This window comes from Otolemur garnettii, unplaced genomic scaffold (assembly GCF_000181295.1).
Source record: "Otolemur garnettii isolate 467f Iridium unplaced genomic scaffold, OtoGar3 scaffold00029, whole genome shotgun sequence".
NCBI classification, from domain to species: Eukaryota; Metazoa; Chordata; class Mammalia; order Primates; family Galagidae; genus Otolemur; species Otolemur garnettii.
This window is the reverse complement of record NW_003852424.1, coordinates 8,490,506-8,516,830: the sequence shown is the minus strand read 5'-3', so window position 1 is coordinate 8,516,830 and position 26,325 is coordinate 8,490,506. Positions and strand designations below refer to the sequence as shown.

At 50.1% G+C, this 26,325-nt stretch overlaps 1 protein-coding gene and 1 non-coding gene across 3 annotated transcripts in view; both read left to right on the top strand.

The window, feature by feature from the left end:
- The first annotated feature begins 2,081 nt into the window (after window positions 1–2,081).
- ST8SIA2 (ST8 alpha-N-acetyl-neuraminide alpha-2,8-sialyltransferase 2) overlaps window positions 2,082–26,325 on the top strand; it is a 63,701-nt gene continuing 39,457 nt past the window's right edge. Inside the window, exon 1 of one of the 2 annotated variants that reach the window (XM_012804447.1) lies at window positions 2,082–2,270. In XM_012804447.1, coding sequence (XP_012659901.1) covers window positions 2,173–2,270 — 98 coding nt within the window. In that variant the 5' untranslated portion in view covers window positions 2,082–2,172. The remainder of the gene's footprint in view (window positions 2,271–26,325) is intronic. The other variant, XM_012804448.1, reaches the window with a different exon arrangement.
- Window positions 24,718–24,855, top strand: LOC111724995. Its single transcript, XR_002773189.1, has one exon. It is a non-coding gene; the product is annotated as a small nucleolar RNA U109 (small nucleolar RNA).

Below are 26,325 nucleotides of genomic sequence, written 5' to 3'. Positions count from 1 at the left end.
AGTTCTACGGGCTACATCCCCTTATCATAATGAGGCAATTGCTGGTCTGTTTCTCTCCTGAACAGCGAGCCACTAGAGGGCAGGAAACCAGAAGTGTCTCTCTCCTCTTGGTGTCTCTAGCCCTTATCACGGAGCCTGGCACAAAACAGGTGCTCAATAAATACTGTTGTGTGTGTTGAAGCAAAGGGAGGAGTGATGGGAATATTGAGTGGTATGCCAGGGGCACCCGGTTTTTACCCTCCCGATTCAGTTATCCCAATCATCTATCTCACAGGAAACACGACCAAATGGTAACAAAGACAACTCCACACCTCGACATCAAGCAAGACAGAGGGAAAGATTCTAGGCACTTAAAAAACTCGGAGACAGGATGGTCAGACCATGTAGCCAGCTGCACTGATGGGAAACCCTCTTTGGAGGTCTTGTCCCCTCCTCTCACAGACAGACAGGGAGAATGACATCCAACACGGTTCTCAATACCAGAAAGTCTCACCTCCAAGAAAAATATGTGGTATTCCTGAGGAACTCTCACTGGGAAAGAAGGTACACCAACTTGGCAAGGGGCTGGGAGCGAAATAAAGTGCTGAGATGAGAATCAGTGCACCCCTACTCTGGGGAAAAGACACCTGCTCTCAGCACTCAGGGGAGGTGATGGGGAGCTTTCCCTCACCTCTGTGCTGTGTCTCCCTCCTGCTAGGAAGGGTTTACAAAGTCCACAGCACTCTTCCCTGGGAATCCTCCCTCCTGCCCCTCCTTAGAGGTGGAGGGACTGGCCACAATCAGTGCTTTGATGGGGAAATCAGAAGGCCCTCTTATCTCTGCACCATATAGCCTTGAAGGGCCTTGGCTGCCGGAAGCCTCTCCCCAAATATCTCCAAGTCGTCCTGGTGGCACAGCTGTACTGCCCCTCCCACTCACTGGGGGACACTTTCCAGCAGTAACGATAACCATTTCTGGAAAGTTATGTTTCATGATTTCAGAGATTGTTACAATTAGTGTAAAAAAAAAAAAGGTAATTATCTAATTCCAGTAAAACTTAATGGGACCCTTCCCACCCCAGGCTAGTGGTTGGTTTGAAATGTAATTTGAGTTAAACTGTCTAAGCCCAGAAAGCGCAAAATATTCAGCATGAACAGGCCTTACCCCTCGTGGGAGCCATATTTTTCTATAAGGCCTTTCGATCAAGATAGGACTCCAGGGAGTTACTGATTTTGCTAGGTGAGGGTAAGGGGGAAATGAAGGCCACTCGGAGTCAGCACCACGGGGGCCACAGAAGGGCGGGCGGTGAGTCTGCAATTGTCAGCAGAGGAGCCAGTGGGGCAGCAGCCGAGTGTTCTAGTCAGCACTGCCTTGCCCTAGGGCCACTCAGAGATCTCTCCGCACGAGTCGCCGCTCTATAAATGGAGACCACGTGCAGGGAGTGATTTCTGGCGGACTGTGCACCTCGCCCACAAATTGCAATCAGCATCTCTCCCAAAGTTGGCCTGTCTTGGATATTTCTTCTCCCCTTCCCTTCCCCCACTTCCACTCCTAATTCGTCAACTGCCGAAACATCTGCCTAGCTGAAACCGCCTCCTTGGCGCGCGCTGGGGCTGTCCCCAGGTGTTAGTCTTTGTGTCGGGAAAACTTTGCTAGGAAGCGAGGGCGCTGGACAAAGAGCGGGCGAGGGGGGGCGTTTGCCAGCCGGCGGGGTGCGCCAGGCAGTGCGCGCTCTTTCCTGGGCTCAGCTCGGTACCCGGTCGCATGCGGTGCCCCGAGCCCAGCCTCCCTAGGCCGGGAGTGACAGGTTCCCGCCGTATCCCGGCGCCCTCGGGAACTGAACGAAGCCAGGCGGGAGAAGCAGAGGCGAGAGGCTGGACGCGGGAGTTGGTGGGAGGAGGGGAGCAGAGGCGCGGAGCGAAGCTGTCAAACTGCGCGCGGAGCCGGGCGCGGGGCGGGGGAGGGAGGGGAGGGGAGGAGCGGGCGGGAGCCGGGAGGGAGCGGGCGGGCTCGCCGCGCCTGAGCAACCCCTGTCTGTTGCTGCCGCCGCCGCCGCCGCCGGCCCGGACTCGCCCGGAGCGCAGGGTGTCTGCCACGCTGCGCGCGGCGCGGAGCCTCCCGCGCCCGCCGCTGCGCCCTCCAGCCCCTGCTCTCGCGCCGGCCCGCGTGGGTCCCGGCGGGCGCGAACCCACCATGCAGCTGCAGTTCCGGAGCTGGATGCTGGCCGCGCTCACGCTGCTCGTGGTCTTCCTCATCTTCGCAGACATCTCGGAGATCGAAGAAGAAATTGGGTAAATAGCTGCGCCCGGGCCCGTGCCACGAGCCCTGGAGGGATCACTCCCTCCCCCACAGCCCGTACTCTCCCCTCCACCCGCTTTGTGTGCGCCGCGCCCCCCTGTCTGTCCGCTGTAGAGATGGGGACATTTGAGCAGGGGTAGCGGTGCCGGGGAACGGGACGGTTTGGGGAGAGGAGGATGGGGGCGCGGCTGTTGTGGGGTGTCCCCGGGCGGGGTTCATTGGCAGCCCCCAGCTGGCCGGCATCGGGAAGCGGACTCACCCACCCTGCCCCCCATTCCCGGCGAGTCCAAGCGTAGTGTCGCCGGGGTCGAGGGAGGGCGCCGGGGAGTGTCTCGGGCGGGCGGAGGGCCCGAGAGTGGAGGGAGGCAGGAGTTTCTTTGTCTCCAGCTCGGCCGTTTTCTCGCCTTGGCAAAGTGGGCAGGGGGCGCACGGGGATCTCTGAGCTGGGGGAGGGGCTCCCCGAGCCGGAGAGGAGGGCGGGGGCTCTGCACGGGCTCCAGGGAAGGGGAATGTCCTCAGTACACAGAGACAGGCACACGCGCCTCCCGCCGGCCGAGAAGCCGGGCGTAGGGACTGGCACCGTTAGAAAAGGGAGCGCGGGGCTGGGCTGAGGCCCCTGGCTCTTGCCTGGCTTTGGACGCACCGCCAACCTGCAGCGATCCCAGCGACCCTGGGTTCCAGTGCGCTCGCAGCGCGGAGACTGAGCCCTTTTGGGAAAGTCTGTACTGCCGCCGGTGGGCTTCTGGGCCCCTTGGCGCGTGATCTCGCCTTCGCTTTTCCCCGGATCACAGTGGAGGTGGGGCGGGGCCGCAAGCCCGGGCTTCTTGCGGTTTAAGACTTCCTGGAGCGCGCACTTGCGGCGCGGGACGCACAGTGTGTCCCGGAGGCTGAGACGCGCCCCGCCCCGCAGCCTCCTGCACGGCGAGTCTGGCCCCTCTCCAGAGCCTTTCAAGGACTATGGACAGGTAGAAAGGGTCTTAGAAGGCCCAAGGAGAGAGCTTCCTGGCCCTGGACAGGGAGAAGGTGAGGTCTCAGAAAGGGCAGCACGTCCCTTCCCCTGTGGGGTTTGTACCGAGCCAGGCACTCTTCACGAGTCCCGCACCACACGCGCCCCTCCTTTGTCCCATTTGTTTCATTTATTATCAGCTAGAGTTGAGGGCCCTCAACGCTGTCAGGTCCCCCACTTTGGAGGGAGATGCCGGTCCTGGGATCAAGATGCCAAGACCCTAAGGACCCAAACCTGGGGCAGGTTCCCTTCCTGCTCGCCTCTTTCCTCCAGCCTCTGCCCTTCTCCCCAGAATTCCTTCCGTGAACTCCACCGCTTTTTTCTCCTCCCGTTTTTTATTTTTCCAAGAGCTCCGAAAACTTTCACAAATGCTGTTCTGTTAATACAAGACGTGCCACCAGCTCCCACGCGGAGATAAACATGCTACTTTCTGTAGCTGTTTGCCTCAAAGAAACGTGGAACTCAATCAGAGGACTCAAGTCTTGGAATGACGCAAGATGCAGTGAGAGGGTCTTCCTCTGGGCTCCTGGTTTTTTTCTCTCGCATGTGGGCTCTGCCTGGCCCAGATCCCTTGCCAACCTTTGTGATGTGGCCAGCATTTGCCCTTGTCCTGCTAAGTGCTATGCTCTTGCAGGGATCCTCAGGGCATCCACTCACTGAACTTCCACCAAACCCCTTCTACAGGCGGGGGACTTTTAGTTTTTAAAATGCAATCCAGAGATCACTTTGCACGCGTGTTGCACTTTCCTGTCAGAAGCACGTGAAGCCTGCACTCCCCACATCAGGTTGTTCCAACAGGGAATTGAGGAAGAAACTCCAAGGCCTGAGCTAATAAACACGCACACACACACATACACACAGCTCTTCTGCTCTGGGTGTGTACCCTGTGACCTGTTTCACCTGGGGGGTCCTTACATTTTATCCTGCCCCTGTCTGGGCTGATCCCAGGAAAAGAAAAATGTCTCTCCCATGGCATCCTTCTTCCCTCTGTTGCCTCTCATCTTCAGGCTGACCCCTGGCTTGAGCAGTTCCAACCCAAGCCTGAGACAAGCCCCTCCCCCAGTCTGATGTGGCTGCCTTGAATGGACTCTGTACATGACCAACAGTCCAGTCCCACCAGTGGCCAGCCCCACACACAGGAATGGAGGCACATCTGGGCTTCACCAGGGGTAGGGGAGGAAACACATGGCCCAAGAACAGGAATCCCAACAGCACCTTCTGTCTGCTTACAAGTGAGGGTTTAACACACAGTCACTTATTTAGTCCTTGGAACCACCCCAACTCTGAGCAACTGGGCTCTGTGCCCATCAGTGCCCTGGTAAAGTGGCCAGTGAGGTTCTGGAGAAGGCTCTGTGTTCCTCACCATACGCTTTCCAGAGACCTTGAATCATACCCAAGACCACAATGCTGCTGCACCAGCCCTGCAGCTCCCCCCTTCTCAACTTGTTCTCCTGTGCTAGGAAGGATTACAAATTACCTGCCAGTGTCAGTCCCTGCGAGAAAACAATGCTTCTGGGAAAGGATGGCTGTTTCTGGAAGGCACTGAATGAGGGCAAGAATGGGACCTTGTGATCTGTTAGCAAGGAAGGGAAGATGGAACCAACCCCATTAGGGGATAAAATTTCCATGGATTAAGGACGGAAAAGTGAAAGAAGAAAGTAAATTACATGTGTATTGTCTGGAGGAATAAAATTGAGACTCACTTTTCTGATTCCCTTTCTTATAATATGAGACTTTTTAATATGGTCATCTCAGAGATCTGGCCTGAATTATATGCCCTGTGGTGAAGAGCAGGGCTTTCTTATAGGGGCTATTTCTGACAAATGTGTCTGCCGTAATAAGTGATTATTTTCAAAGTTCAATCTTTGACTCTCTTGCTCTCATTCGGCTGGGATTGAATAGAAAAAAAAAAAGTAGAAAGATAAGTTCCTTGAAAAGCATCCAGAGAGTTCTGCCTGGTGGCCAAGATGTGAATTCAAAGTCTAAGTCAGAAAGTGGGTAGGACTTTAATAAAACAGCCCTTGATCAACTCATGCAGCCTCCCAAGTTTTAGAGTCAGTTGGACCAAGTTATAAACTAGTCTTCTGGTTGTGATCTGAGCTTTAACCTTGAACGTAACTTCCATGAGCTGAGTGCCAAATGTGGCTGTCTTACCCACCACTAGTGTCCCCAGAATGGGGCACACAGAAAGTAGTTATTTGTTTATTTATTTATTTATTTATTTATTTTAGAGAGAGAGTCTCACTTTGTCACCCTCAGTAGAGTGCTGTGGCATCACAGCAGCTCACAGCAACCTCCAGCTCTTGGGCTTAGGCGATTGTCTTGCCTCAGCCTCCTGAGTAGCTGAGACTACAGGCACCTGCCACAATGCCCGGCCATCTTTTTGCTGCAGTTTGGCCGGGGGCCAGGTCTGAACCCACCCCCCCCCTCGGTATATGGGGCCGGCGCCCTACTCACTGAGCCACAGGCACGGCCTCAACATCTATTGGATAAATATCTTTACAATTCTGGTGCCGTGATGGACACACATGGTCACCCTTGGGCAAGGTTAAGACTCAGAGTCTTAGAACAGAAAGAGAGCATAGAGCTCCCCCTACACAAACCTCTTCCTGAAAGGTAGCACCACTTGTCCAAGAGCACACCCTGGCTGGTTACAGGAGGGCAGACCTGCTCTGGTCTCCTCCTTGGTAACCCAGTGCTGTAGTCCCCAGATGAGCTCCTCTACCCATGAAGGAGTAGAGAACTCTGGCTAAAGAGAATATGAGTGACAGAGAATGGTCACAATAGCAATCATGACAATGATGAAGATGATGATGGTAGTAACATTTATTGAGCATTTGCTGAGCCAAGGGCATTCTCATTGCCTTCCAGACATTAAATGTGTTGCATCCTTATGGCAACCCAGAGGTCACCTTCTGTTGGCAATAAGAACTCCTGTGTGCTGTGCTCTGTATACCACACGCTATGATAATTGCTTTGAAGCACTCACTCAATCCTCTGGGCTACACCAAACCCCTGTACAGGAGGTGCTGTTGCTATCCCCAGTTTGTTGATGAGGAAACTGAGCCTCAGTGCAGTTGTATAACTTCCTGGGAGGTAAGGCAAGGGCTTGACCCTGGCTCTTCACAAGGCTGAACCCCATGCTCTGTCCTCTGAATTATTTAACCCCCTGCACAAATATTGGGGAATAGGTCCCAAGACTAGTCATCCTAACTCATTATCCGGGGTTCTTCCAAAGGCCCAAAAGGGTTTTTGTTTTTTTTTTTTTTGAGACAGAGTCTCAAGCTGTCATCCTGGGTAGAGTTCTATGACATCACAGCTCACAGCAACCTCAAACTCTTGGGCTTAAGCAATCTTCTTGCCTCAGCCTCCCAAGTAGCTGGGACTACAGGTACCTGACACAACATCCAACTTTTTTTTTTTTTTGGTTATAGTTGTCATTGTTGTTTGGCAGGCCCAGGCTGGATTCGAACCCACCAGCTCCAGTGTATGTAGCTGGCGCCTTAGCTGCTTGAGCTACAGGTGCCGAGCTGGCCCAAAAGATTTTTTAAAATAAAGAAAGAAAGAATCCGGCCAGCCCTTAATTTTCCCCTTCAGTAATTTAACAAGAGAGAATGTGGATGAGGAAGACTGGAGGGGAACTCAGGGCTCATCTCCTCATTATATCCCCCTGGTCCAACCAAGTTCAGTGCCACTAGAGGATAGAGTGGCATTAACCCTGGCTTGCACCTGCCATGGCCTGGGAACATCCCAGACTCATGGGCAGAGGCCTGGACTAAAACTCCTGGAGGCGGGAAAGCTCCTGTCCCATTGCAGACCTGATTCTGATGTCAACAGAATAGGCCTTCCCCATTCTACATGCTGCCCAATTGGGCAGCTAGGCGTCTGGAGCAGGGGTACTGGTGAAAATGTTTGACAACTGGGCCCTCTCCAGCACCAACCTATTAGGATAGATGTCTCATCGATCAGAACTGGTGCTGCCCGGTACATTGTGCCCAGGGTTCCTAGTTCACTGCAGCCACACATCAGGCTCTGGGAAAGTACTGGATGAGGGGGGACTTACTCTGATCCTCAGCCATGTCAAGATCCCTGAGCAGGCAGCAACCACAGCCACCAGCCAAGAGTGAGATGAGTGTGCTTCTCAGTGGATGAGTGCAGGTGGACAGGAGAGAAAATGACCTTGAGCAGGTGCAGTCCAGGCACTCTGTAAGGAGCAGATGTGATTGCTCAAGGCGATGCAATTTAAAAAAAAAGAGTCTATTCTCCCCAGTCCTGGTGTACTTCACTCAAGTGTAGACATGATTGGAGGATAAAATAGGAGCTGGTTTTAACTCATTTGCTCCAAGTCCTGTTGCCAACTGTTCCTAGCATCAAATTTAAATTGTAAATAGATATCCATCTTAGAAACCAATTCACCACTCAGGGCCTCTTTCGCCTTGTAAAGCAGGGTTGCTAGGTTTTAAAATTGTTTTAGGTTTTACAAATTGGAAATGTTGTAAATTGCAAATTATAAATACTTCTTAGAGAGAGTAGATTCTAGAAAGGCTCCCGTTGCTTTTAGCAGAGCGTACACAGCAATGCATAAGCTAGTCCTTTCCTCTCTCCCCAGCCTCCTTGGGCTCCAGCCTTTCTGTGTTGCCCACTGTTCCAACAAGTAGATTTATACCTCTGTGCCTTTGCACGTGCTGGCCCTCCTTTCTGCAACACCCTCCTTGCACATGCTATCCTTCCTGCTTTCTTCTCCCACCCCCACTGCTCCCCGGTATTTCCTTTGACTGCTCTGTCTCCACCTTCAAGGCTAAGGTCTTAGGTCACATCTTTTGCAGAGCATTCCTGGACTCCATGCCCTCTGACAGTCTGGCCGAGTTGCCCCTGCTGTGTGCCTCCTTAGTGTCTGTCATGCCAACATCCTATGGAGACGAATTCTACAATCGTGTCTTATTTATCCTTTCTCTCCAGCCCCTGGTGATGAATATATAGTTTAGTAGAGGAAGCCTGTAAAATATTTTTTGAATGAGGAAACTCAGGCCTAGGATATGGCAAAAATAAGCAATTGGCCTCTCAACCACCAAAGGTACATACTATTCTCTAGTACATTAATTAAACACCCTCCACTTGACCCAAGATCCAGTTTTTCCTATGTGCGCAGTGAAAGGCGCAGTCTGGCTGTGATATTGTTTATTGTCTCAGAGCTTTGGGGGCCAAAGAATTATAAAAAAGACGAATCCTTTGGTATCTGCCAACTGCCCATTTAGAGGAAAAGCAAAGATCTAGAGCCCAGACTCCAAGCCTCTGCTTGGATTCTCCAGAGAGCCCTTTCCAGCCCTCTGCCACTCCCTGTGCCACTGTGGGTACCTCCCTCCTTCTGCCTGGAGAGGACAAGCCAGCCCTGTCCACCTTGATCACCTTCAGGCCTTCCATCCTGGCACTCAGAGAAGATCTGGAACTTGGGACCAGCTGTTTCCTTCCAAGGGCCAGTCCCTGGGAGGGATGGTGGAAGCTGAGTGTTGGAGACATTGAGAGAGTAAGAAATATGAGGTCAGGTCAGTGTGTGTCATTGCAAAAATTTTCCTTATTAAGCCCTTTAAAGTGGTGTTTTAAAATAAAACCCAGGGGGTCAGACCAGGGGATTGTGATGACAGGTCCAGACTTGGGGCCACTGGACCTTGTATGAGCTCAGGAGTCTCATCTCCCTCAGCTGTCATAAGCAAAAATGAGTTCAAGAAACAGATGGAGAAGGATGGGAACCTGCTGCCCCCAGCTGGGTGAGTCAGGTGGCAGTCTCCTGCCAGGGGACAGGGACAGGCTCATCTCCCCTAGAGGCACCCTGGGGTGAGACACTGTCCCCTGTGGCTGCTTGACTGCCATCTCTCCGGTGCCAAGGCTTGTCCTTAACTTGAGATTAGTCACTTTCCTGGGTGGCAGCTGGGTGGGTTTGAATTCCCCCCAGTCGCCTGCAATTTGTCACCCTGCTAGGAAGCCGTTGGTGTCCTGCAGGACCTGTTTGTCCCCATGTTTGCTCTGCTCTGGCTGCCACTGACTTTGTGGTGGTGTGGAGGGAATGGCTCTAACCAGGGAGAGAGCAGTGGCCTCAGCACGCGTGACAAGTGTCTGCACTACATGTTGGCAACCATGGCTCCGCCCGGCACTTTGCAACACTTGGCATCCAGATTTGCTCCCCTCGGGAATCCGAGTCCCACTCTGCTGTGTGGGTGTGTATGTTTGAGTTCTCAAACTCTAAGCAGGAAGCTTGGGCTCTGTCAGAGGGTTTCCCAGCACTGTTTTAGCTGTTATTGGAGGAAGATGGTAGGACTCAGCTCTGCTGACCCCTTTTAAGTTTTAAGGCAACAATTCCTCTCTTCCTTCTCTTCCTCCTCCTCCTCTTCATCCTCCTCTTCTTCCATCTCCTCCTTCTCCTCCTCCGCTTCCTCCTCCTTTAGCCTCTTAGTCCATGGTAGAAGGCTGACAGAACCCGTCGGTCAGTGGTGCCTGAATGCCAGTCTGCAGATGGGTGGAGACCAAAAAGGAGAATAAAAAGAAAAGAGAAAAATCCCAATGTCGCTGTGATTATTAACAGCTTCAAGTTGCCAGCTGTCATTGCCTGAGAAGAGCTCTTCTATATTCTGAGAAGATGTTCTTTTTTCCTTTGGGGGCACTAAGATGTTCTTTCTTTTATGAAAGAGGATGATGGTAGCTATCGTGTTCCTCCTTGGTAGCGAAGTTTGGTAACCCCAAGGTAACACCCCAATGCCAAGTTCTTGGAAGTGTTACTGAAATCTGATAGTCTGGGCTCTGGGTCCTCAGGGCACACTGAAGGGCTTGCTTCTGGAAACACAACCTCACCCCTGCACATTTTTTCCCATAGAGGCTGATGCCAGCGGAATGAATTGGGTTTTGCGTGTGTCTGCTGTACGCTCAATGATACTCTAAGTGCGTGAGCCGTGCTCACCCCTGTAACCCTCCCAACAGTCTGAGGAGGTCTGTTATTACTCTCTCCATTTTACAGAGGAGGGAGCTGAGACACGGAGCGGTTAAATAACCCTGCCAAAGTCACACAGCTAGTAAGGCACGGAGCTGGGATTGGAACCCAGACCCCAGGGAACAAGAAAATTATCCAAAAATGGTGTACTAAACAATGTCCGGCGGGGAAGATGTCATGCTCATGTGTCCAAGGGGAAAGCCTTGAAAACCCGAAGGTCTGTAGGAAAGAGAAAGCTGGGAGGCAGTGATGCTGGTCAACCCTAAGGGGCAGCATGTTGGAGCCCAGGCCGTAACGGCGTGTGGCAGCCAAAGATGAAGGTTGGAGGCCGGGTGCTCCTCTGCCTCTGCCTCTCCCATGCCCTCCCCTGCAGCCACCTCTTTGTCCCCACTGGGCCCCATCAGAGTGGCTCTCCAGCCAGCATTTATTTGAAGTATTTGTTTGACCATCTCATTAGCAGAGAGAGAGACTGAGAGGAGAGAAAAACAACCCAAATGATTAAGGCCTGAAGGCACGTTTTTTCTGGGGAAAGACAGAAGGGTCAGTGCGCAGCTTGCCCAGGCTGGGAGGACCCTAGCAGGTAAGAGAGGGACGGAGGAAGTGGCAGGAGCCCCATTTCCTGCAGGTGACACTGTTCTGCTGAGAGCGCACACACCGGTCACCTCAGTCCTCGCAGACACCCTGCGTGCCCATTTGCAAATGAGGAAATGGGGGCTCAGAGAGGTTCCAGGACTTGCTGTGGTCACACAGCTGGTAAGTAAGGAGCTGGGATTCCACCCTGGTCTGCCTGACTCCAGGACCCACCTGCTCTTAGTCACTTTTCTTGTCCTGAAGTGACCTGGCTGCCCACTCTCCTTCCTCCTGCCCTAAACTTCCCACACTCTACCCCATCTCCTGTAACACACAGAGAGTTTGTGACGGGGCACTAGAAGCTTTTCTTTTATTTTTCTGTGCAGTTTTTGGCCGGGGCTGGGTTTGAACCCGCCACCTCCGGCATATGGGGCCGGCGCCCTACTCCTTTGAGCCACAGGCGCCACCCGGTACTAGAAGCTTTTAAGACTATGGAAGAGACTCCCTGATGTGAGGTAGCACCCCAAACATAGTGGCAGCCATCACCTGTCACCATTGGGATCAACATTTTCGGGGCTGCTGAGGAAGGAACAGACACACCCGGGCTCTTCCCCGCCAGGTGTGAGTGCTTGTTATTATTTTTCTCCAGCTCTAATTTCAGGAACAAGAATATTGGCTGCACTCAGAGGAGTGATACCCAGGGTTCATTCACACCTCCTTTCTTAGTAAATGCCAGCGTATCTTAAATAATGAAGGCAGAACACACAAGATACTGCAGAAAATGGGTTGGTAGATTGATAGGGCAGGGGACGGGTTCACTCTTGGCCTCTGAGCAGTGTAGGGGCTCCTCAAGTGTACTTCTTGAGGTTCCCAAAATTTGGGACTTGACTTTTAAGTGGAGGGGAGATGATGCCCAAGTTGTACCCTAAGCAAAAGGTTTAGTTCCCAGGAGAAGCAACAGGGAAGACTCCCAGTGGCGTTCTGTCCTGGCCTGGGCAGAGAGGCTCTTAGGCAGGCCGGATGCTTAGGCATCAGCAAGCTGACAGATGGCGTGCCAGAGAAAGACCCGCGCTAGCCCAGCCTGCGTGGCGGAGCCAGCCAGGCTCTGTAACCCTTCCCCAGCCTGCCAGAGCTGCCCTCCAGCCCCAGCAGTGTCAGAATGACTGGCCCAGGTCTTTGTTGGGTATCTCTCCCGACATGGAGCCTTGCTTTTCCCGTACCTCTGAGGACGAACACTTTCTTCTCAGGGCCAGCTTATGATTCAGGACAGGGGGCTGTACTTCTAGAACCACTGGAAGCTACTATTGGTAGATTGAGGCTCTAGTCTCTGGTGATGCACTTTATACCTGTATGACCTCAGAGAGATAAGTGAGCTTGCCTCTCTGAGCCTCAGTGTTCTAGTCTGTATAATGGGGTTAATGTCCAACTCACAGTGTTCTGAGGATTAACAGTGGAATGGTTCCTCAAAAAAGTTAATGTAGAATTACCATAAGATTCAGCAATTCCACTTCTGAGAATACTATATATCCAAAGAATTGAAAGCAGGGCCTTAAAGAGGTATTTGTACACCCATGTTCCTGGCAGCGTTATTTATGGTAGCCAAGGTGGGAGAAGCAGTGTCTAGTGACAGATGAATGGATACACAAACACAATGAAATATTTTTTTGCAGTTTTTTTTTTTTTTTTTCTGGCCAGGGCTGGGTTTGAACCCTCCACCTCCAGCATATGGGGCTAGCACCTTACTCCTTTGAGCCATAGGTGTCGCCCAAAGCACTGAAATATTATTCTGCCTTTAAAGGAAAGGAAATTCTGACAGACGGTACAACATGGTGCAATTGAGGATGTTGTGCTAAGTGAAGCGAGGCAGTCACAAAGGGCAAATGCTTACCTAAGTGCATGACTCTGCGAGTTACTTAGAGTAGTCACATTCATAGAGACAGAAAGTGGAATGGTGGGTGCCAGGGGCTGGGGAGGGGGAAAGGGAGAACTGTTTAATGGGTATAAAGTTTCAGTTTTGCGAGATGAACAGAGTTCTAGATACCGATGGTGATAATATCTAGATACCGATGGTGATAATATCCACATAACAATATGAATGTACATAGCATCACTGAATTTTTTACTTAAAAAGTATATCAAGATGGTAACTTTCAGGTTATGTACATTTACCACAGTTGAAGAACACACACAAACACACACACACAAAACAGCCAGAAGGGTGTCTGGCAGGTGTTCAGGACACGTAGATTCATTTTAAAAGCACAGATGTGGTTTTAAACAAAGCAACATCAATGTGAATATTATTTAATTAAAAAAACGATATAGTGCCAAAAAGCCTGGTAGGGAGGGAAGAGGGGGAGAGAAAAAGAGGCAGGATATAAAATAGATATAAATGCACACCCTTACTTTACATGAATATGTTTGCATACACTTGCTGGAAATGGTCCAAGTAGCAGGGATTTAGGTCTGTGGAAAGTGGGGAACATGCTTTTTGTTTTGCTTTGTTTTACTCGGCCACTCTGAATACCTGGTGGCCTGTCTGTCTGTATTCAGTGAGGGTGCCCGTAAGTTTTGATAAGTGCTGAGGCTGTGTGGACAGCACAGAGTGGTGGGGAAACTCAGATGGGGTCCCTCTCAGGTGCAGATTCCCGCAGTCCCTCACTTTATCACTTGCACAGGGGCAGCCTCTAAATAGTGTTTCTGGCTCACGGTGCACCGAGCACCGAAAAGAATCCCAAAATTCAGCTCCCAGGATTTGGCTCCTGCTGGGCTAGGCAGCTGTCTCTCCCCTTTAATGCTCAAGCTGCACTGATTCCCAAAACACAGCAGGAAGAGCAAGTGAGGGGATTCCGGGAGGCGTGAAATGCTGAATTGATTGTAAAACTTGAGAATCTCCTGGGCTCCTTCCTGTATAAAAACTTAATGCTGGGCCCTCTGTGGAGTTTTTGATTCAGCAGGTCTCAGTGGGGCCTAAGAATCTGCATCTTACCAGGTTCTAGGGGTGCTGCTACCCTTTCGAGGACCACACTTTAAGAACTCCAGGGCTAGAGCCCCGCCCTTCCATGTGTGGTCCTCAGATAAGCAACATGGCTGTCATCTGGAGGTTCTGTAGAAATGCAGCAACTCAGGCCTTACCCAGACCTGCTGGCTCTGAATCTGCCCTGTTGCAAGACCCCAGGGGATGCACTCTGCTGGTGGGAGTGATTGGTGACCCTGCCTTCTGCAGAGCCTGTGCTCTGGGCTGTGACTCTGACCCATCACCCCAGGGAAACGTGTCAGTGTATCTCGTTGCCCATCACAGAGTTGGCCCAGAGTGATCTTCATATGGATGTCGGCAAAACGAATAATGATTCTTATTGCAGCCACTTGTTGGATGCTGGTATGAACACCCGGAGTCTTTCATACATTGTTTTCATGCATTTATGATGAAGCTCCAGTTTCATCATGGTAAACTGAGACTTGGGTAGAGTAACCACTTAATAAATAGAAAAAGAACCTGAATTTCATCAAGGGGTGGCTGGCCATATGCTGAATCCCAGGAGACTCCTTCTCTCTTCCTCTGCCCTCAGTGAGGCCCAAGACCTGAGGTGCTGCCAGGAGAAATCTTAAGTACAGTTTGAATTGATTTATTCAATGAGCCTAAGGAGGCTGCAGTGTGTCCAGAAACAGCCTTGACCTGGTGCTGGAGCGCTTGAAGGAAATTTCTAGAGAAGCTGGACAGCAAAGCACTCATGGGCTGTGTTATTAAGCCTTCTAATGAGCTTGGCTGGGATGTGATCACTTGCACGGCAAACAGCCCCACTTCACAATTGGCACATACAGGAACTGTTCCCTAGAGTTCTGGGGGTTCCTGAGTGGGTTTGGTGGCCTGCCCAGACCAAAGCCTAATTCCAGCCTTCATTCTCAGTTATAAAAAGCACAGGAATAGAGGGGGGAGGCCTCTTGGGGTGGTGGAGACAAGTACAGGGGAGCCTTGTAAAACCAATCTGCTCTTCCAGATAAAGAAAGCCTCTGGGCAGGCTGAAAGCCAAGAATTTAATTGTATTTATTTTTGCCATTACTTTCTATTTAGGGCAAGGAATATTGGTATTCTATTTATGGTAGTGATGTATAAAGATTCCTTTTGTGATAAATTCATTTACGTTTTCATTTAAGTGAGTCAAGTATTAAGTCAATAAAGTCTAGTTAGCAGAAAACACGAAGGCAGACCCTGAAAAGGACCGAAGTTATGCATTGATGCTCCAGGCTTCCTTCTGCCCCGGGATTGTCCTCTGCCACATGGCAGAGAAGCTGTGAAAATTCCTTGCGAAACTTTTTTACAGACTGAGTTAATCCTCCAAAGAGGTACCTAGAGTCAGAGAAACAATTTTTCACTGTATTTGGGAAACGGCCCGACACCGACACACAACAAAAGAATCCTTAATTGAAACCGTCTTACGGATGGTTTAAACAAGGTGCACCACTGTTCCTCAGAGACAAGATGGTCTTGCCAGAAGGACAGGATGCTTTTGCCCAAGAGGGGCCCCGCTATTGCACACCTCTAGGTCAGAGCTGCAGCTTATGGTCTCCTGGAGCCGTCTGCTTCTCTTTGGCACCTCTACACACACTTCACATTTGTTACATGGCATCATTCCAGCCTGCAAGATTATAGCTCCATGAGAGCTGGGACCCTTGCAGATCTCCACCATATTCCAGCTCCTTGCACAGTGCCCCCCCATATTCCAGCTCCTTGCACAGTATCCCCCCATATTCCAGCTCCTTGCACAGTGCCCCCCACCCCGTATTCCAGCTCCTTGCACAGTGCCTGGCAGACCACAGGGGCTCACTTGGAAAAGACAGCAAAGGAAGGAGGGGAAGCAGGAAGGGAAGCCAGTTAGTTCCTTAAGGGTGGCTCAGACAGGCCTCTGTCCCTGATATTCTGGGATCATTTGCATATTTCTCTCCATGGCCAAAGGAGAGAAAATGTGGTGGGGGCTACATTAACCAATAGTCTGATGTGAAATCCATTAAGTTCTGCCTGATAGATGAAGCCCCTTTTCCTTTTTGCCTCTGATTCCATGAAGAAAGACCAGCCCACCCTTTGTGTAGACATCTCTAGCAGGCTGATTCACGCAGTCCCTAACAGGTTGTGTGGCCTCCTACGCAGAAGCCAGTGGACTGGAGGGATGTGGCCAGAATTGGGAATCAGGAGAGCGGGCTCCTGGCAGGCTGAGATCAAGCTGATAACAGGAAGATTAATAAGAGTCTGCGACCTCCTCAATCCTGTAGCATGGAGCGGGGTTTTCAAATCAATGGTGGCCTGGCTGGCTTAATGGTACCTCATCTTACCTTTTGAAGCTCAAATATTTGGGAGCTGAGATCAATTGAGATAAAATAAAGTAAAATGTGTTGACTTTGGGATTTTCAGTCTTCATCAGAGTCCCATTGTGTAGTGTTTTTATTTTCTCTCTTGGAAATAGGCAGAGATTAGCCAAAAGAGAGTGTTGTTCTGGTGGTATTTTTACTTTTGTTCTTTTTATTTTTTTCTTTCGTTTTCCGCTAGATGACTCTTTATAAGAAAAGAGCTCATTTCTGTCCTGTTCATCTCTGTGTACCCAGCACTGACACCTGGTAAATGCCCAGTAACTATTTCTCCAGTGCAGGGTTGCAATGTCACCAGCACAGACTGCGCTAGTCTACTGGAAAAGCTGATCTGCTCCCAATTAGATGCAGACCCAGCAGCCTCGCAAGGCCCTCACAGCTTCTGGGAAAAGAGTCAGGAAGGTTCCCCAGTCCTGGGCTTCTGTGTCAGGTCCCGTGATGTGTGTACAGTCATCACAAAGCTATGTGTGACCAAAATGCATCTGATTCACTCTGCACAGGTGCTTACAGGGTGCTGGGTGCCGGGCATGTGCACAGATGGACGCAGCAGAGAAGGTTCTCACGGAGTATGATCTGGCAGGGGAGAGTCATGTGTGATGATGAGGAATATGTCTGGAGATGAGGGTTCATGGCTCTGGGATTTGGTCATGAATTTGCCACCAGCGGACCATTGTCCTAGGGCAGGACCTCTAGGCCTCTTCTCAGTTTCCCCATTTGTAAAAAGTGAGTTAGAAGAACGTACAGATTTTCTCCAGCTCTAGAACAGCGGGACTGTGTAGCTGTCTTAGGGAGCCTCTCTGTTGAGAAGAAATAGCTAAGCCCTTTGCTATGCCTCTGAATTCCTTGCCCTGAAATTTTAGAGCAGGGCAATAAATAGGTGCTGGTCTATTTTCACCTACCACCTGCTCTATATTAAAAATATAAAACCAGCACATTGTACCCCAGACTGCATTAATGTACACAGCTATGATTTAATTTAAAAAAACAACACATTGTACCCCACATATGCATAAATGTATTCATAATCTATGTGTATTTGACTTAATAAAAAAAAACCTTAAAAAAAATCAAAATAAAAGGTTGCTCTAGGGGAATAGGAAGACAGACTAACACTAGCAGCGACTGTCTGCCAGGCCTGCGCCCTTCACTGTCATGTCTCCATGAGACTGCTTGGGACACCTGCAGGAGCGGGTCCATCACATCCTCATGCCCACCTCTCAGGCTCCCCAGCAGAACCTGTATCACAGCAGGATCAGTGTCTGGGCACGTGAGCGCATGTAACCGAATGTAGAAAAGATATTTTCTTCTTCTTTTTTTTCTTTCTTTCTTTCTTTCTTTATTTTTATTTCTGATAGCATAACTATGTACATTAATGCAATCATGAGATATAGTGTGCTGTTTTCATATACATTTTGAAATACTCTCATCAAACTGGTTAACATAACCTTCATGTCATTTTCTTAGTTATTGAGTTAAAACATTCATACTCTGCTTTTAGAAAGATTCATTTGTACCCTTGTAAGATAAACCATAGAGGTGATACCACCAATCACCCTCTCTCCCCCATCCAACCCCCTCAGCTCCCCCTCCCATCCCCTTCCCATATTCTAAGGCTATATTTAGGTTATAACATTCCTATAAAAGCTATGAATTAGTTTCAAAGTAGAGCTGTGTACATTGGATACTTTTTCTTCCATTCTTGAGATACTTTGCTAAGAACATTTTCCAATTCCATCCATATAAACATGAAGGAGGTAAAGTCTCCATCCTTCTTTAGGGCTGCATAGAATTCCATGGTGTACATGTACCACAATTTATTGATCTATTCATGGGTCAATGGGCATTTGGACTTCTTCCCTGACCTAGCAATTATGAATCGGGCTGCAATAAACATTCTAATACAAGAAAAGCTATTTTCAAGCATACTTAAATTTGATGATTTGTGGAAGCCTTCTTCATTTGGCTATCAGGGAAATCCAATGTCACCAACAAATATCCCAGGTTTATAGTCTACCAGACTAGCTGCATCCTTGTCTTCCTGGCCATGTCACCTTAAGAAGCAAAGGTGACAACGTGAGTACTGATGATTCGTACGTACTCTAGGACCTCCAAAGAGGGAGTCCTCATGAAGGACTGGGGACTATTGAGACACTTCTGCAGAAAATAAGATCAGGCTGTGACTTGAAGGAAGGACTGAGCTAGAAAAATATTGAGGTTGGTGATTCAGATGGGGAGAATGTCCAGAACCAAAGCCATCCCCAGCATATAACAAGGAGGTCCTTGTGTTCATGACTTGGCTGAGCAGAGGCTTTGGCAGCCCCTCAAAATGCCGGGAAGTACAGTAGGATGGAGGGCTTAGGGCTAGGCTGCTGGGGCTAAGGGACTCAGGCTTGATTCTTTGGGGGTTTCTTTGCTTTAACTTGGGGTGCAATGACCTCTAAAGAGTCTGTGATAAGTTTCAGGAAATCCAAGAACCCCTTGAAATTATAGGTGTTTTTCTGGGCAAAGGATCCATACATTTCAAAGGATTCTCAAAGCTTCAGAGGAGCAGCTATGGCCAGCTGGGACCCTTGAAGTGCTCCGAAGGGGGTATATACAAAAACATGTAAACTGTTCCGAAGGGGCAGGAGCTGAGAAGACCACCCAGACCATGCCACAGGAGTGGCACTGAGCTCGGAGCTAGGGTGGTTTGAGGCAGAGAGAGTTAGGGAGTAACGGTTATGGAGAAGAAATGACAGCACTCCAGCTCTCGGTGATGGAGGGTCAGTGATGCCTGGGAGAGCAACTGAGCCCACTGTGTGTGTAGGAATCCGGAGGGCAAGCTGTGTCCTACAAACCTGTGCTGAGTTCAGTTTTATACATGATTGTAAGGGGTTGAGTTCACATTTGTGGAAATGCAGACATTAAAAACTCACCAATTACTGCAGCAAGGAGAGACATGAAGAGGCCAGTCTACCCACCCACTTTTAACTTATAGGTACAACAGCTGAGCCCGTAACATGGGAAACCACTTGTGCACCATCATCTCAATAGTGGGCAACCAGGGACCCACACATAGGAGCCAAGTCAGGAGATGACATACGGAGCCATTCTGGGGGTGATGTCATTGAAGTGATTGGTGTTGATGAAATCTCTAAAGCAGCAAAGACCCTGGGATTAAGCCCTGGTTTTTGCCCTGATTTAGAAAGTTGGAAACAGACACTAAAGCAGCAAAGGCCATGGAGGCGGGTGGTCAGGTAAGAGGGAACCAAGGGACCAATGCAGGGGCCAGAGGGGAGAGCACTCCTGGTGGGTTGGCCCATGGGGAGGATGCTCTGGGGCCCTCGGGCTTAGTCCACAGCTGGTCCCTGGAGACAGGTGAGAGAACTCTTTGATGGTGGGGTGAAGCATGATTCCAAAGAGAGCTCTCTGGTAACAGGAGCGGTGGGAACGGACTGGCCTTGTGGGAGGTTGGAAAAGAAAGGAGAAACAGATCAGGGTAGAGCAGGAGGAGGAGAGAGTATGAATAAGTAAAACTAAGGCCAAGAAACGAGGGGAGGGAAGGAAAGGGGGAGAGGAGACGATGGGACCTAGCAGCAAGGGTGAGGCCGGGAAGAAGATGAAGTTGGGACCACCTGCTGGGGTGAGGAGGGCCCAGAACCATCGTGTTTTAAAGGCGGGGAGATTGGGATCCATAATCCACCTGGCTCTTTCTTGCCTTTGGGGTCATGGCCCGGGCAGACCCCTCTCCCTGACATGGTCCCCATGGCCCTTTGCGTGGCTGGCTGCCCTCCATCCTTAGGGTTCTGACAGTGCTGTCTCGGAAAACAGCTCTGTCCTGTCCTCTCCAGAGTCTCCACACAGCCTGCTACCCTCTGTCACTGCTTCTCACCTCACTTCCTCTCAGTGCCGCCTGGTGTGTGGGGAGGTGTTTACAGCTCAGGTCCTTTGCTGGGGTGTTTGCGAGTGTGTGTTTGATGTTCGCAAATTTAGATTCTAAGCTCCTTCAAACTGAGGACAATCGGTCTCCATCGATGCTGTGAGCCCAGCGTCCAGCTCAGTGCCTGTCCCATAATCGGTGCTCAATAAATGCATGTGAGTTGGAACAAAAAGAAGGCAAGACAGAGGAACTCAGCTCTAACTTACTTTCTTAGAACACTAATCAAGTAAAAACAGCATCTGCCAAGCTCTCATCTGCATTCACTATTTCTTTTGCTCTTCACAGTTTACCTGTTTTAAGGAGTGAGGAAACTCTGTTTAGAATACTCCACTAGTTAAGATGGAGCAGGGATCACACCAAAGCCCATGTTATTTTTGGTACTTTTTTAAAAACAGTATTGTATCGAAGAGATGTTTCTGTGGAGAGCGGGCTGGGTGCCATTTCTCTCCTCCTCCTGGCAGGTGGTGGATAATTCTGTGCACCCTCACCCTACACTTGCCTGAAGCATCGCCTCGTCCAAGTGTGTCCTTCATGTCCCCAGGTGTTTTCCCAGAGCGTAAGATCTGTTCAGAAGAAGAAGGTTAAATCTCCTGTCCACTTGTCAGTCCACGGTGGTCAGCGGTGAAGAATTCTCTTTGCCTTTCAATTATTCTAAACCCCAAAGAGAGGCAGACTGTCCCCATTCACTCCAGCCTTCTTTCCTGAAATCTATAAGAAATTGATGGCAGGAGCTGTGGGCAGAAGGTGAGTCTCTGAGGCACCCCTGGAGATGACGCCCTCCATGATACTCTGAGCCATTGTCCCAGGGCACCAGCAAGGACTGTGGGGCGAAAAGGCATGGGACTTGTCCAGGCCCAGCCCACCCTGGGAGTCTGGTACTCAGGGCAATGGGAGGAGCAAAGGAGCAGGGTACCTATTAACCCCATCTTTGCCTTTCTCACCTGAGGGTGTTCGTAACCGAAACCAGCCTTCCAGCCTGCGCACAGCCTGCATCTCCTACCGGAATCTGGTGGAAACAGTCAAAACACAGGGTCAGATCCCTCAAGAGGGAGGCCATAGGATAGTCAGAGGGCACAGGGCCCTGCACACACGCCCCTCGCCCTGACTTCACTTCCTACCTCCCTTCTTCACTCTGGCCAGGAAGCTCTGGCATCTGCCTGGAGTCATGTGTGGTGGCCCAGGGACACTGACCGCCCGGCCTTGCCCTCTTGGTGTCTCTTGTCACTTTGTTCCGATTACCCCAAGTCCCAGTTTTGACTCAGCTTAAGTCCGGACCACCACCACCCCCTCCCCTGCCACCTTTGCATCTAGTTCCTGATTTGGAGATCATCTACAAGCAGAGAAGACAGGTTCCACTCCTGTCTTCAGCTGTCCCCTCCCAGTCAGTCTCTGCCCATGACAAATAACATCTCTAAGTGAAATGCAAGGACGAAAAGTGCCCCGCTCCTGGGGGTGGGGTGGGCGGGAAGGAGGAAAGCAGGAAAGCCACAGCAAGGACTGCCCCAGGGCCAGAGCCCAGGCAGGATTCACGCTGGTGATGACAGTAGCAACTCTGTACATTGACCACCCAAGGGACTAACACAGTGGTCAACATACGGAGGCGGGCAACATAAGGAACTAGGCCTACTGTACTGGTACGAGCATGTGGTGGGTGTCTAGAATAGGAAAATGAAGTCAACTTGGGAGGTGGTCAGTGTAGGGAGGCGGTCAGCTGTGGAGTTCTGCTGTATTACTCTTCCCGATATTGTCCTTCAGAGCGGGGTTCTTCCCAAGCCCCCATTTAAACACCTGATTCTAGCATGGACCTGGCCATAGTCCTGGGAGCCACCACCCTCTCCCACCTGCCACCACTCCAGTGGCATTGGTTGGGTGCAAGCCCTAAATCAGCATGGCTGGATCCCATCTCTGGGCTTCCCCAAGCAATTAGGAAGAGGCTCAAGGGAGGACCCAGGGAGCAGAAGCTCTCTCCCACCTCTCTCTCCCCAAAGTCTCAGGTACCTACAGAACACAGTGGGAGGGGTGGGGATGAAGACCCCAGCTGACACCTGAAGACAGCTGAGTCTGAGTATTCCTGGCCAAGGCTGGTTTCCTCATGCTGTTCTACCAGTTGGCTGGTCAGAAAGGTTTCAATCAAGAAAGCAGCCACGCAGGTGTCTCACAAGCACAGAGCTCTGGAATTTTCTTTTCTAGCACTTTATTTTCTGCACATTACTTGAGTGAAAATTACTGTCCCTGGGTTTTCCGCCTGCTTCTGCTTGATTTTTATCAATATGCATCTTGTCATCTACCACTGAGACGGAGCAAGAAACCACCAGCCTCCGCCAGGCCCTCAGGTCCTCAGGCCTGCTGTACCTAGTGTTAGAGGGGCTCTGGGTCGGGAAGTTGTGGAGAAGGTGAGCTGAATTTTGCTACTTGATAGGACGGTGAATCTAGACATCTCAAACTCAAAAGCCTTGAGGATCAGGCAGGTCACATATGTAAGAAGCAACTCAGTGTAAGGCAGCAGGGAGAGGTGTGAACCTTGGAGAAATACAGCATACACCTCCCACCTCCACGCACACCCAGGGACACTGCTGCTTCCCCGCTCCAGCAATTACTGTGGTTCCATGTTGCCAGATCTTCTGACTGTTCAAAAAGAGCCAGAAATTAGGACATCTTATTATGACCAGTCTCTTGAGTTTTAAATATCGGTCTCTGATTTTTAAAAGGTTTACTGTTAGGTAGGCCCCCAAATACATACTTAGGCCTGGTATGACCTGGGGCTGGAAGTTTATAAACTTTGAATTCAGCAGATGAAAAACAGGGTAAAGGGTTCCAGAGAGACACCATGATATTCAAAGCTACAACTCTGCAATGTGACTTAGACATTCCAGAAACTCTCCCTTGCTTTGTAGAGTTAGAAAGTGGATGCGTGGAAAAGTAAAAGATGTGATCAAGCTCAGAAAGGGTGTTCTGTGCTGTGCTAAGGAATCGGAACTTGATCTTGAATGCAGGAGAGACGCATTGTGCTGTGTATTTCAGGAAGCTGGGTCCTGCATGGGAGGGGTGGGCAGAGAAGCAGTCTCTGCACACAGGGAGATAAGACGGAGGCCACGGCAGTGACCAGGGCACAGGGGTGAGGATGCCAGCACCTGCCTTGCTCAGGTGAGTGAGCTCTAATCCAAGGGCACATGGTGGTGTGGGGGGAGCAGGGAGTATAGACACATATCACTCCCAGGAAGTGAACTCTGGTGGGAGGAGAGAAACTGTTTATTTTGGAATAAAAGCACACACACACATATACATGCAATATATATATAGTATGTATATTCAATTTGAAATAGACTATATAGATACACATATATAGAGAGATATATATGTAGAGAGAGAGAGAGACACACACACACACACACACATACATGTATGTCCCAGAGGCACTAAGGGGGCCGCCATTCCCTTCGAGAATATGGGGAGGAAGCCAGGAGGGAGGAAGATGTGAAGACACCCAGGATGTGCTGTGATGCTGGCGCCAGGAGCAAGACACCACCAGAGGCAGATCAGAGGTCACCAGCATTAGATGGACAATGAAAGTCAGGCCTTGGACAAGTGGTCAGTGCTGCACCCCCAATGTCCCAGGGAGGGAGAAACCTGGAGGAAGTGTTGCTCCAGGCAGGAGGGAAGTGTCCCTGTGGCCTCAGGGAAACTTCAGGGACTCAGTTCACTGGCAGAGCAGACAGACCTTGTGGTCAGCCACATGACGCAGGCAGGGCCCAGGCCACACTGTGGGGGTCCCGTTGGGGTTCAGTCCCGCACTGCCCCGTGGACCTTGGGCATGCCTCACCCAGTTTTCGGCCCATGACTTTCAGATGTGCTTCTCCGGATGAAGAAGAGAAAGTGCACATGTTTAATCCCCAGCGGACCTCCCCGGACGGCCCCCAGCCTCCACCACGGAAGCCGCAGTGGGAGGCACAGCTCCCGCGCTGACTCCCCACTGCTCTGTCCCCCACCACTTCTTACTTCTCCCTAAAGGGCTGCACTGTTGAGAAGCAACTTCCCTGAGGACAGCTGTTCCGAAGGGACTTGTAGGACTCCACACACAGCAAATGGTTTCTTCTGTTCCAAAGAGCAGTAGCCACCACCTTCGGCAACAATGCAACTAGCAGTCATATCTGTCCAGTACCCCCATTGTATCCTACACCGGGACCCCAATTATAAAGAAGGACATCGAGACCCAGAAAGAACTAGGGCTGCAAAACTAGTAGCCATCGGGACCAGACCTCCGGTTCCCTCCCTAGTGCTCCCATCCATTCTCCTTCTGTCTGACACCCAGTCTTCCTGAGTGGTGACGGCTGAGGCTGCTGGAGCAGAGGGAGTGGCCATTTCCCTGGGACCAGGCAGGGCGGGGAAGGGGACACATCAAACTTCTGGAAGAAAAGTGACTTCAAAGTCCTCCCCACCAGAGTGCCCTCCAGGGATATTCTCTCAGGAAAAGGCTGCAGCTGGCGCTCAGAGAGATGCTGCCTCTGAGTGCCAGCCAGTGACGAAAGGAACAAAAGAGATGGAAGCAAGCCAGGTTGGAGGCAGAGGTCTCTCAGGCCCCCTCGAGGCAGGTTCAAGAGCAAAGTGTGGCATGCCGCACGGCGTTCTGCTTCTCTTTAAAGAGCATGGATTTATCTGTGCCATGTGACGCGAATGAAATGAGAAGTTTCCGGGGCCGCCAGCCTCTTGGTGAAGGTTTCCTGGTAGTATATTTCCTCTACAATAAAAAAGGGAAAATGACAGCCGAGGTTAACAATGTGTCTGCAGCGTGAGAGCCAGTGGCTGTCACTACGGACACCATAACTGGACAATGCAGGATCGGATGACTTTTCGTAGAAGACCGTTCCTAAGCATAGCTGTTAACGGCTGGGTCACATTTGATCTTTACTGGTGTGGTGTGACTGTAGTCTAACTTGAATATTTTCCCAATTAGCTAACCAACTGTCTCACAACTATGTGGTGAGTAACCTTTGCTTCCTCTTAATTCTCTGGCGCCTCCTCAACTGTATATTAGATACTTTTGTGCAGGAGGTCCAGGGCCAGGTGCCGGGGGCAGCTCTCTGCAGGCCTTCAAGGTCTGGCTACATGTTGACCACAAGTGAGTCCCTCCCTGCTTTGCTGGTGTATGCGCTGGGTGACCCTGGGCAAATGGCTTCACTCTTTGGAGACTGAGTGTCCTATTTCTAAAACCAAATAAGGAATACGATAGTTTATATGCCTCTGGTACAGGGTGGGGCTTAGAGAATAAAGTTGTACATATTGGTAATTGGTCTCTGGGAATCTGCATCTCCTTTTAAGAAAGTGTATTGTTAACGCACCTGTCTGGGATGAAAATTGTCACCTGAAATGGTGGTGGCATCACTCCTAGGGAGTGAACTTTGGTGGGAGAAGAAAGGCTGTTTAGTTTGAAATATGTATATGTGTATATATATGTATTTACAATACATAGAGTATATATATTCAGTTTGAAATATACTATATATATAGTATATTTACAGTATGTAAAGTCTACAGTATATACAATACAGCATACATAGTATATGTATTCAGTTTGAAATAGACCATATATATACAGTATATATATATATTTAGTTTGAAATATGTATATATGTAGTATATATAGATGTTTCAAACTAAATACATTCAAGAGGGATATTTCAAACTAAATATATTCAACAATGTTTTGTGTTTGGGAATTTTATAAAACTATCATTTTGTAAGAAAAACTATAAACAGTAATGCTGAACAAAATCTTGTTGGGTGTGAATAGAGAAATATCTAGAGTTTTTAATTGGGGCACCTCTGCCAGGGGAACAGTAAGATCAAGGAAGGATTTTATGTCATTGTAAATGGAAGTGCTACGAGGAGATGATTTAAAATAATGGATTTTCTGAGCCAGAAGGAATCTAAAGATGCCCCGAGGACTCTAACCCATCCCATTACTCGGGGCCATTTGTCTTGTCTCTTCCCAACAGCCAGTTTCCTCCAGAGGGCGCCCACAGGGACACTTGCCTTTCTCCCCCCCAACCCCCACGAAGGAGGTCTGTCCAGGGCCACCTGGTGAGCCGGCAGAAGCTGAGGACCAGACCCAGGAAGTCCCAGATGGAGGAGGTGTCCACCATTGTCAAATGCTGATGGGGTCTGAGTAAAAGGGGGCTGAGAAATGCCCCCTTGTAAGGTGGCACTAGAGCTCTT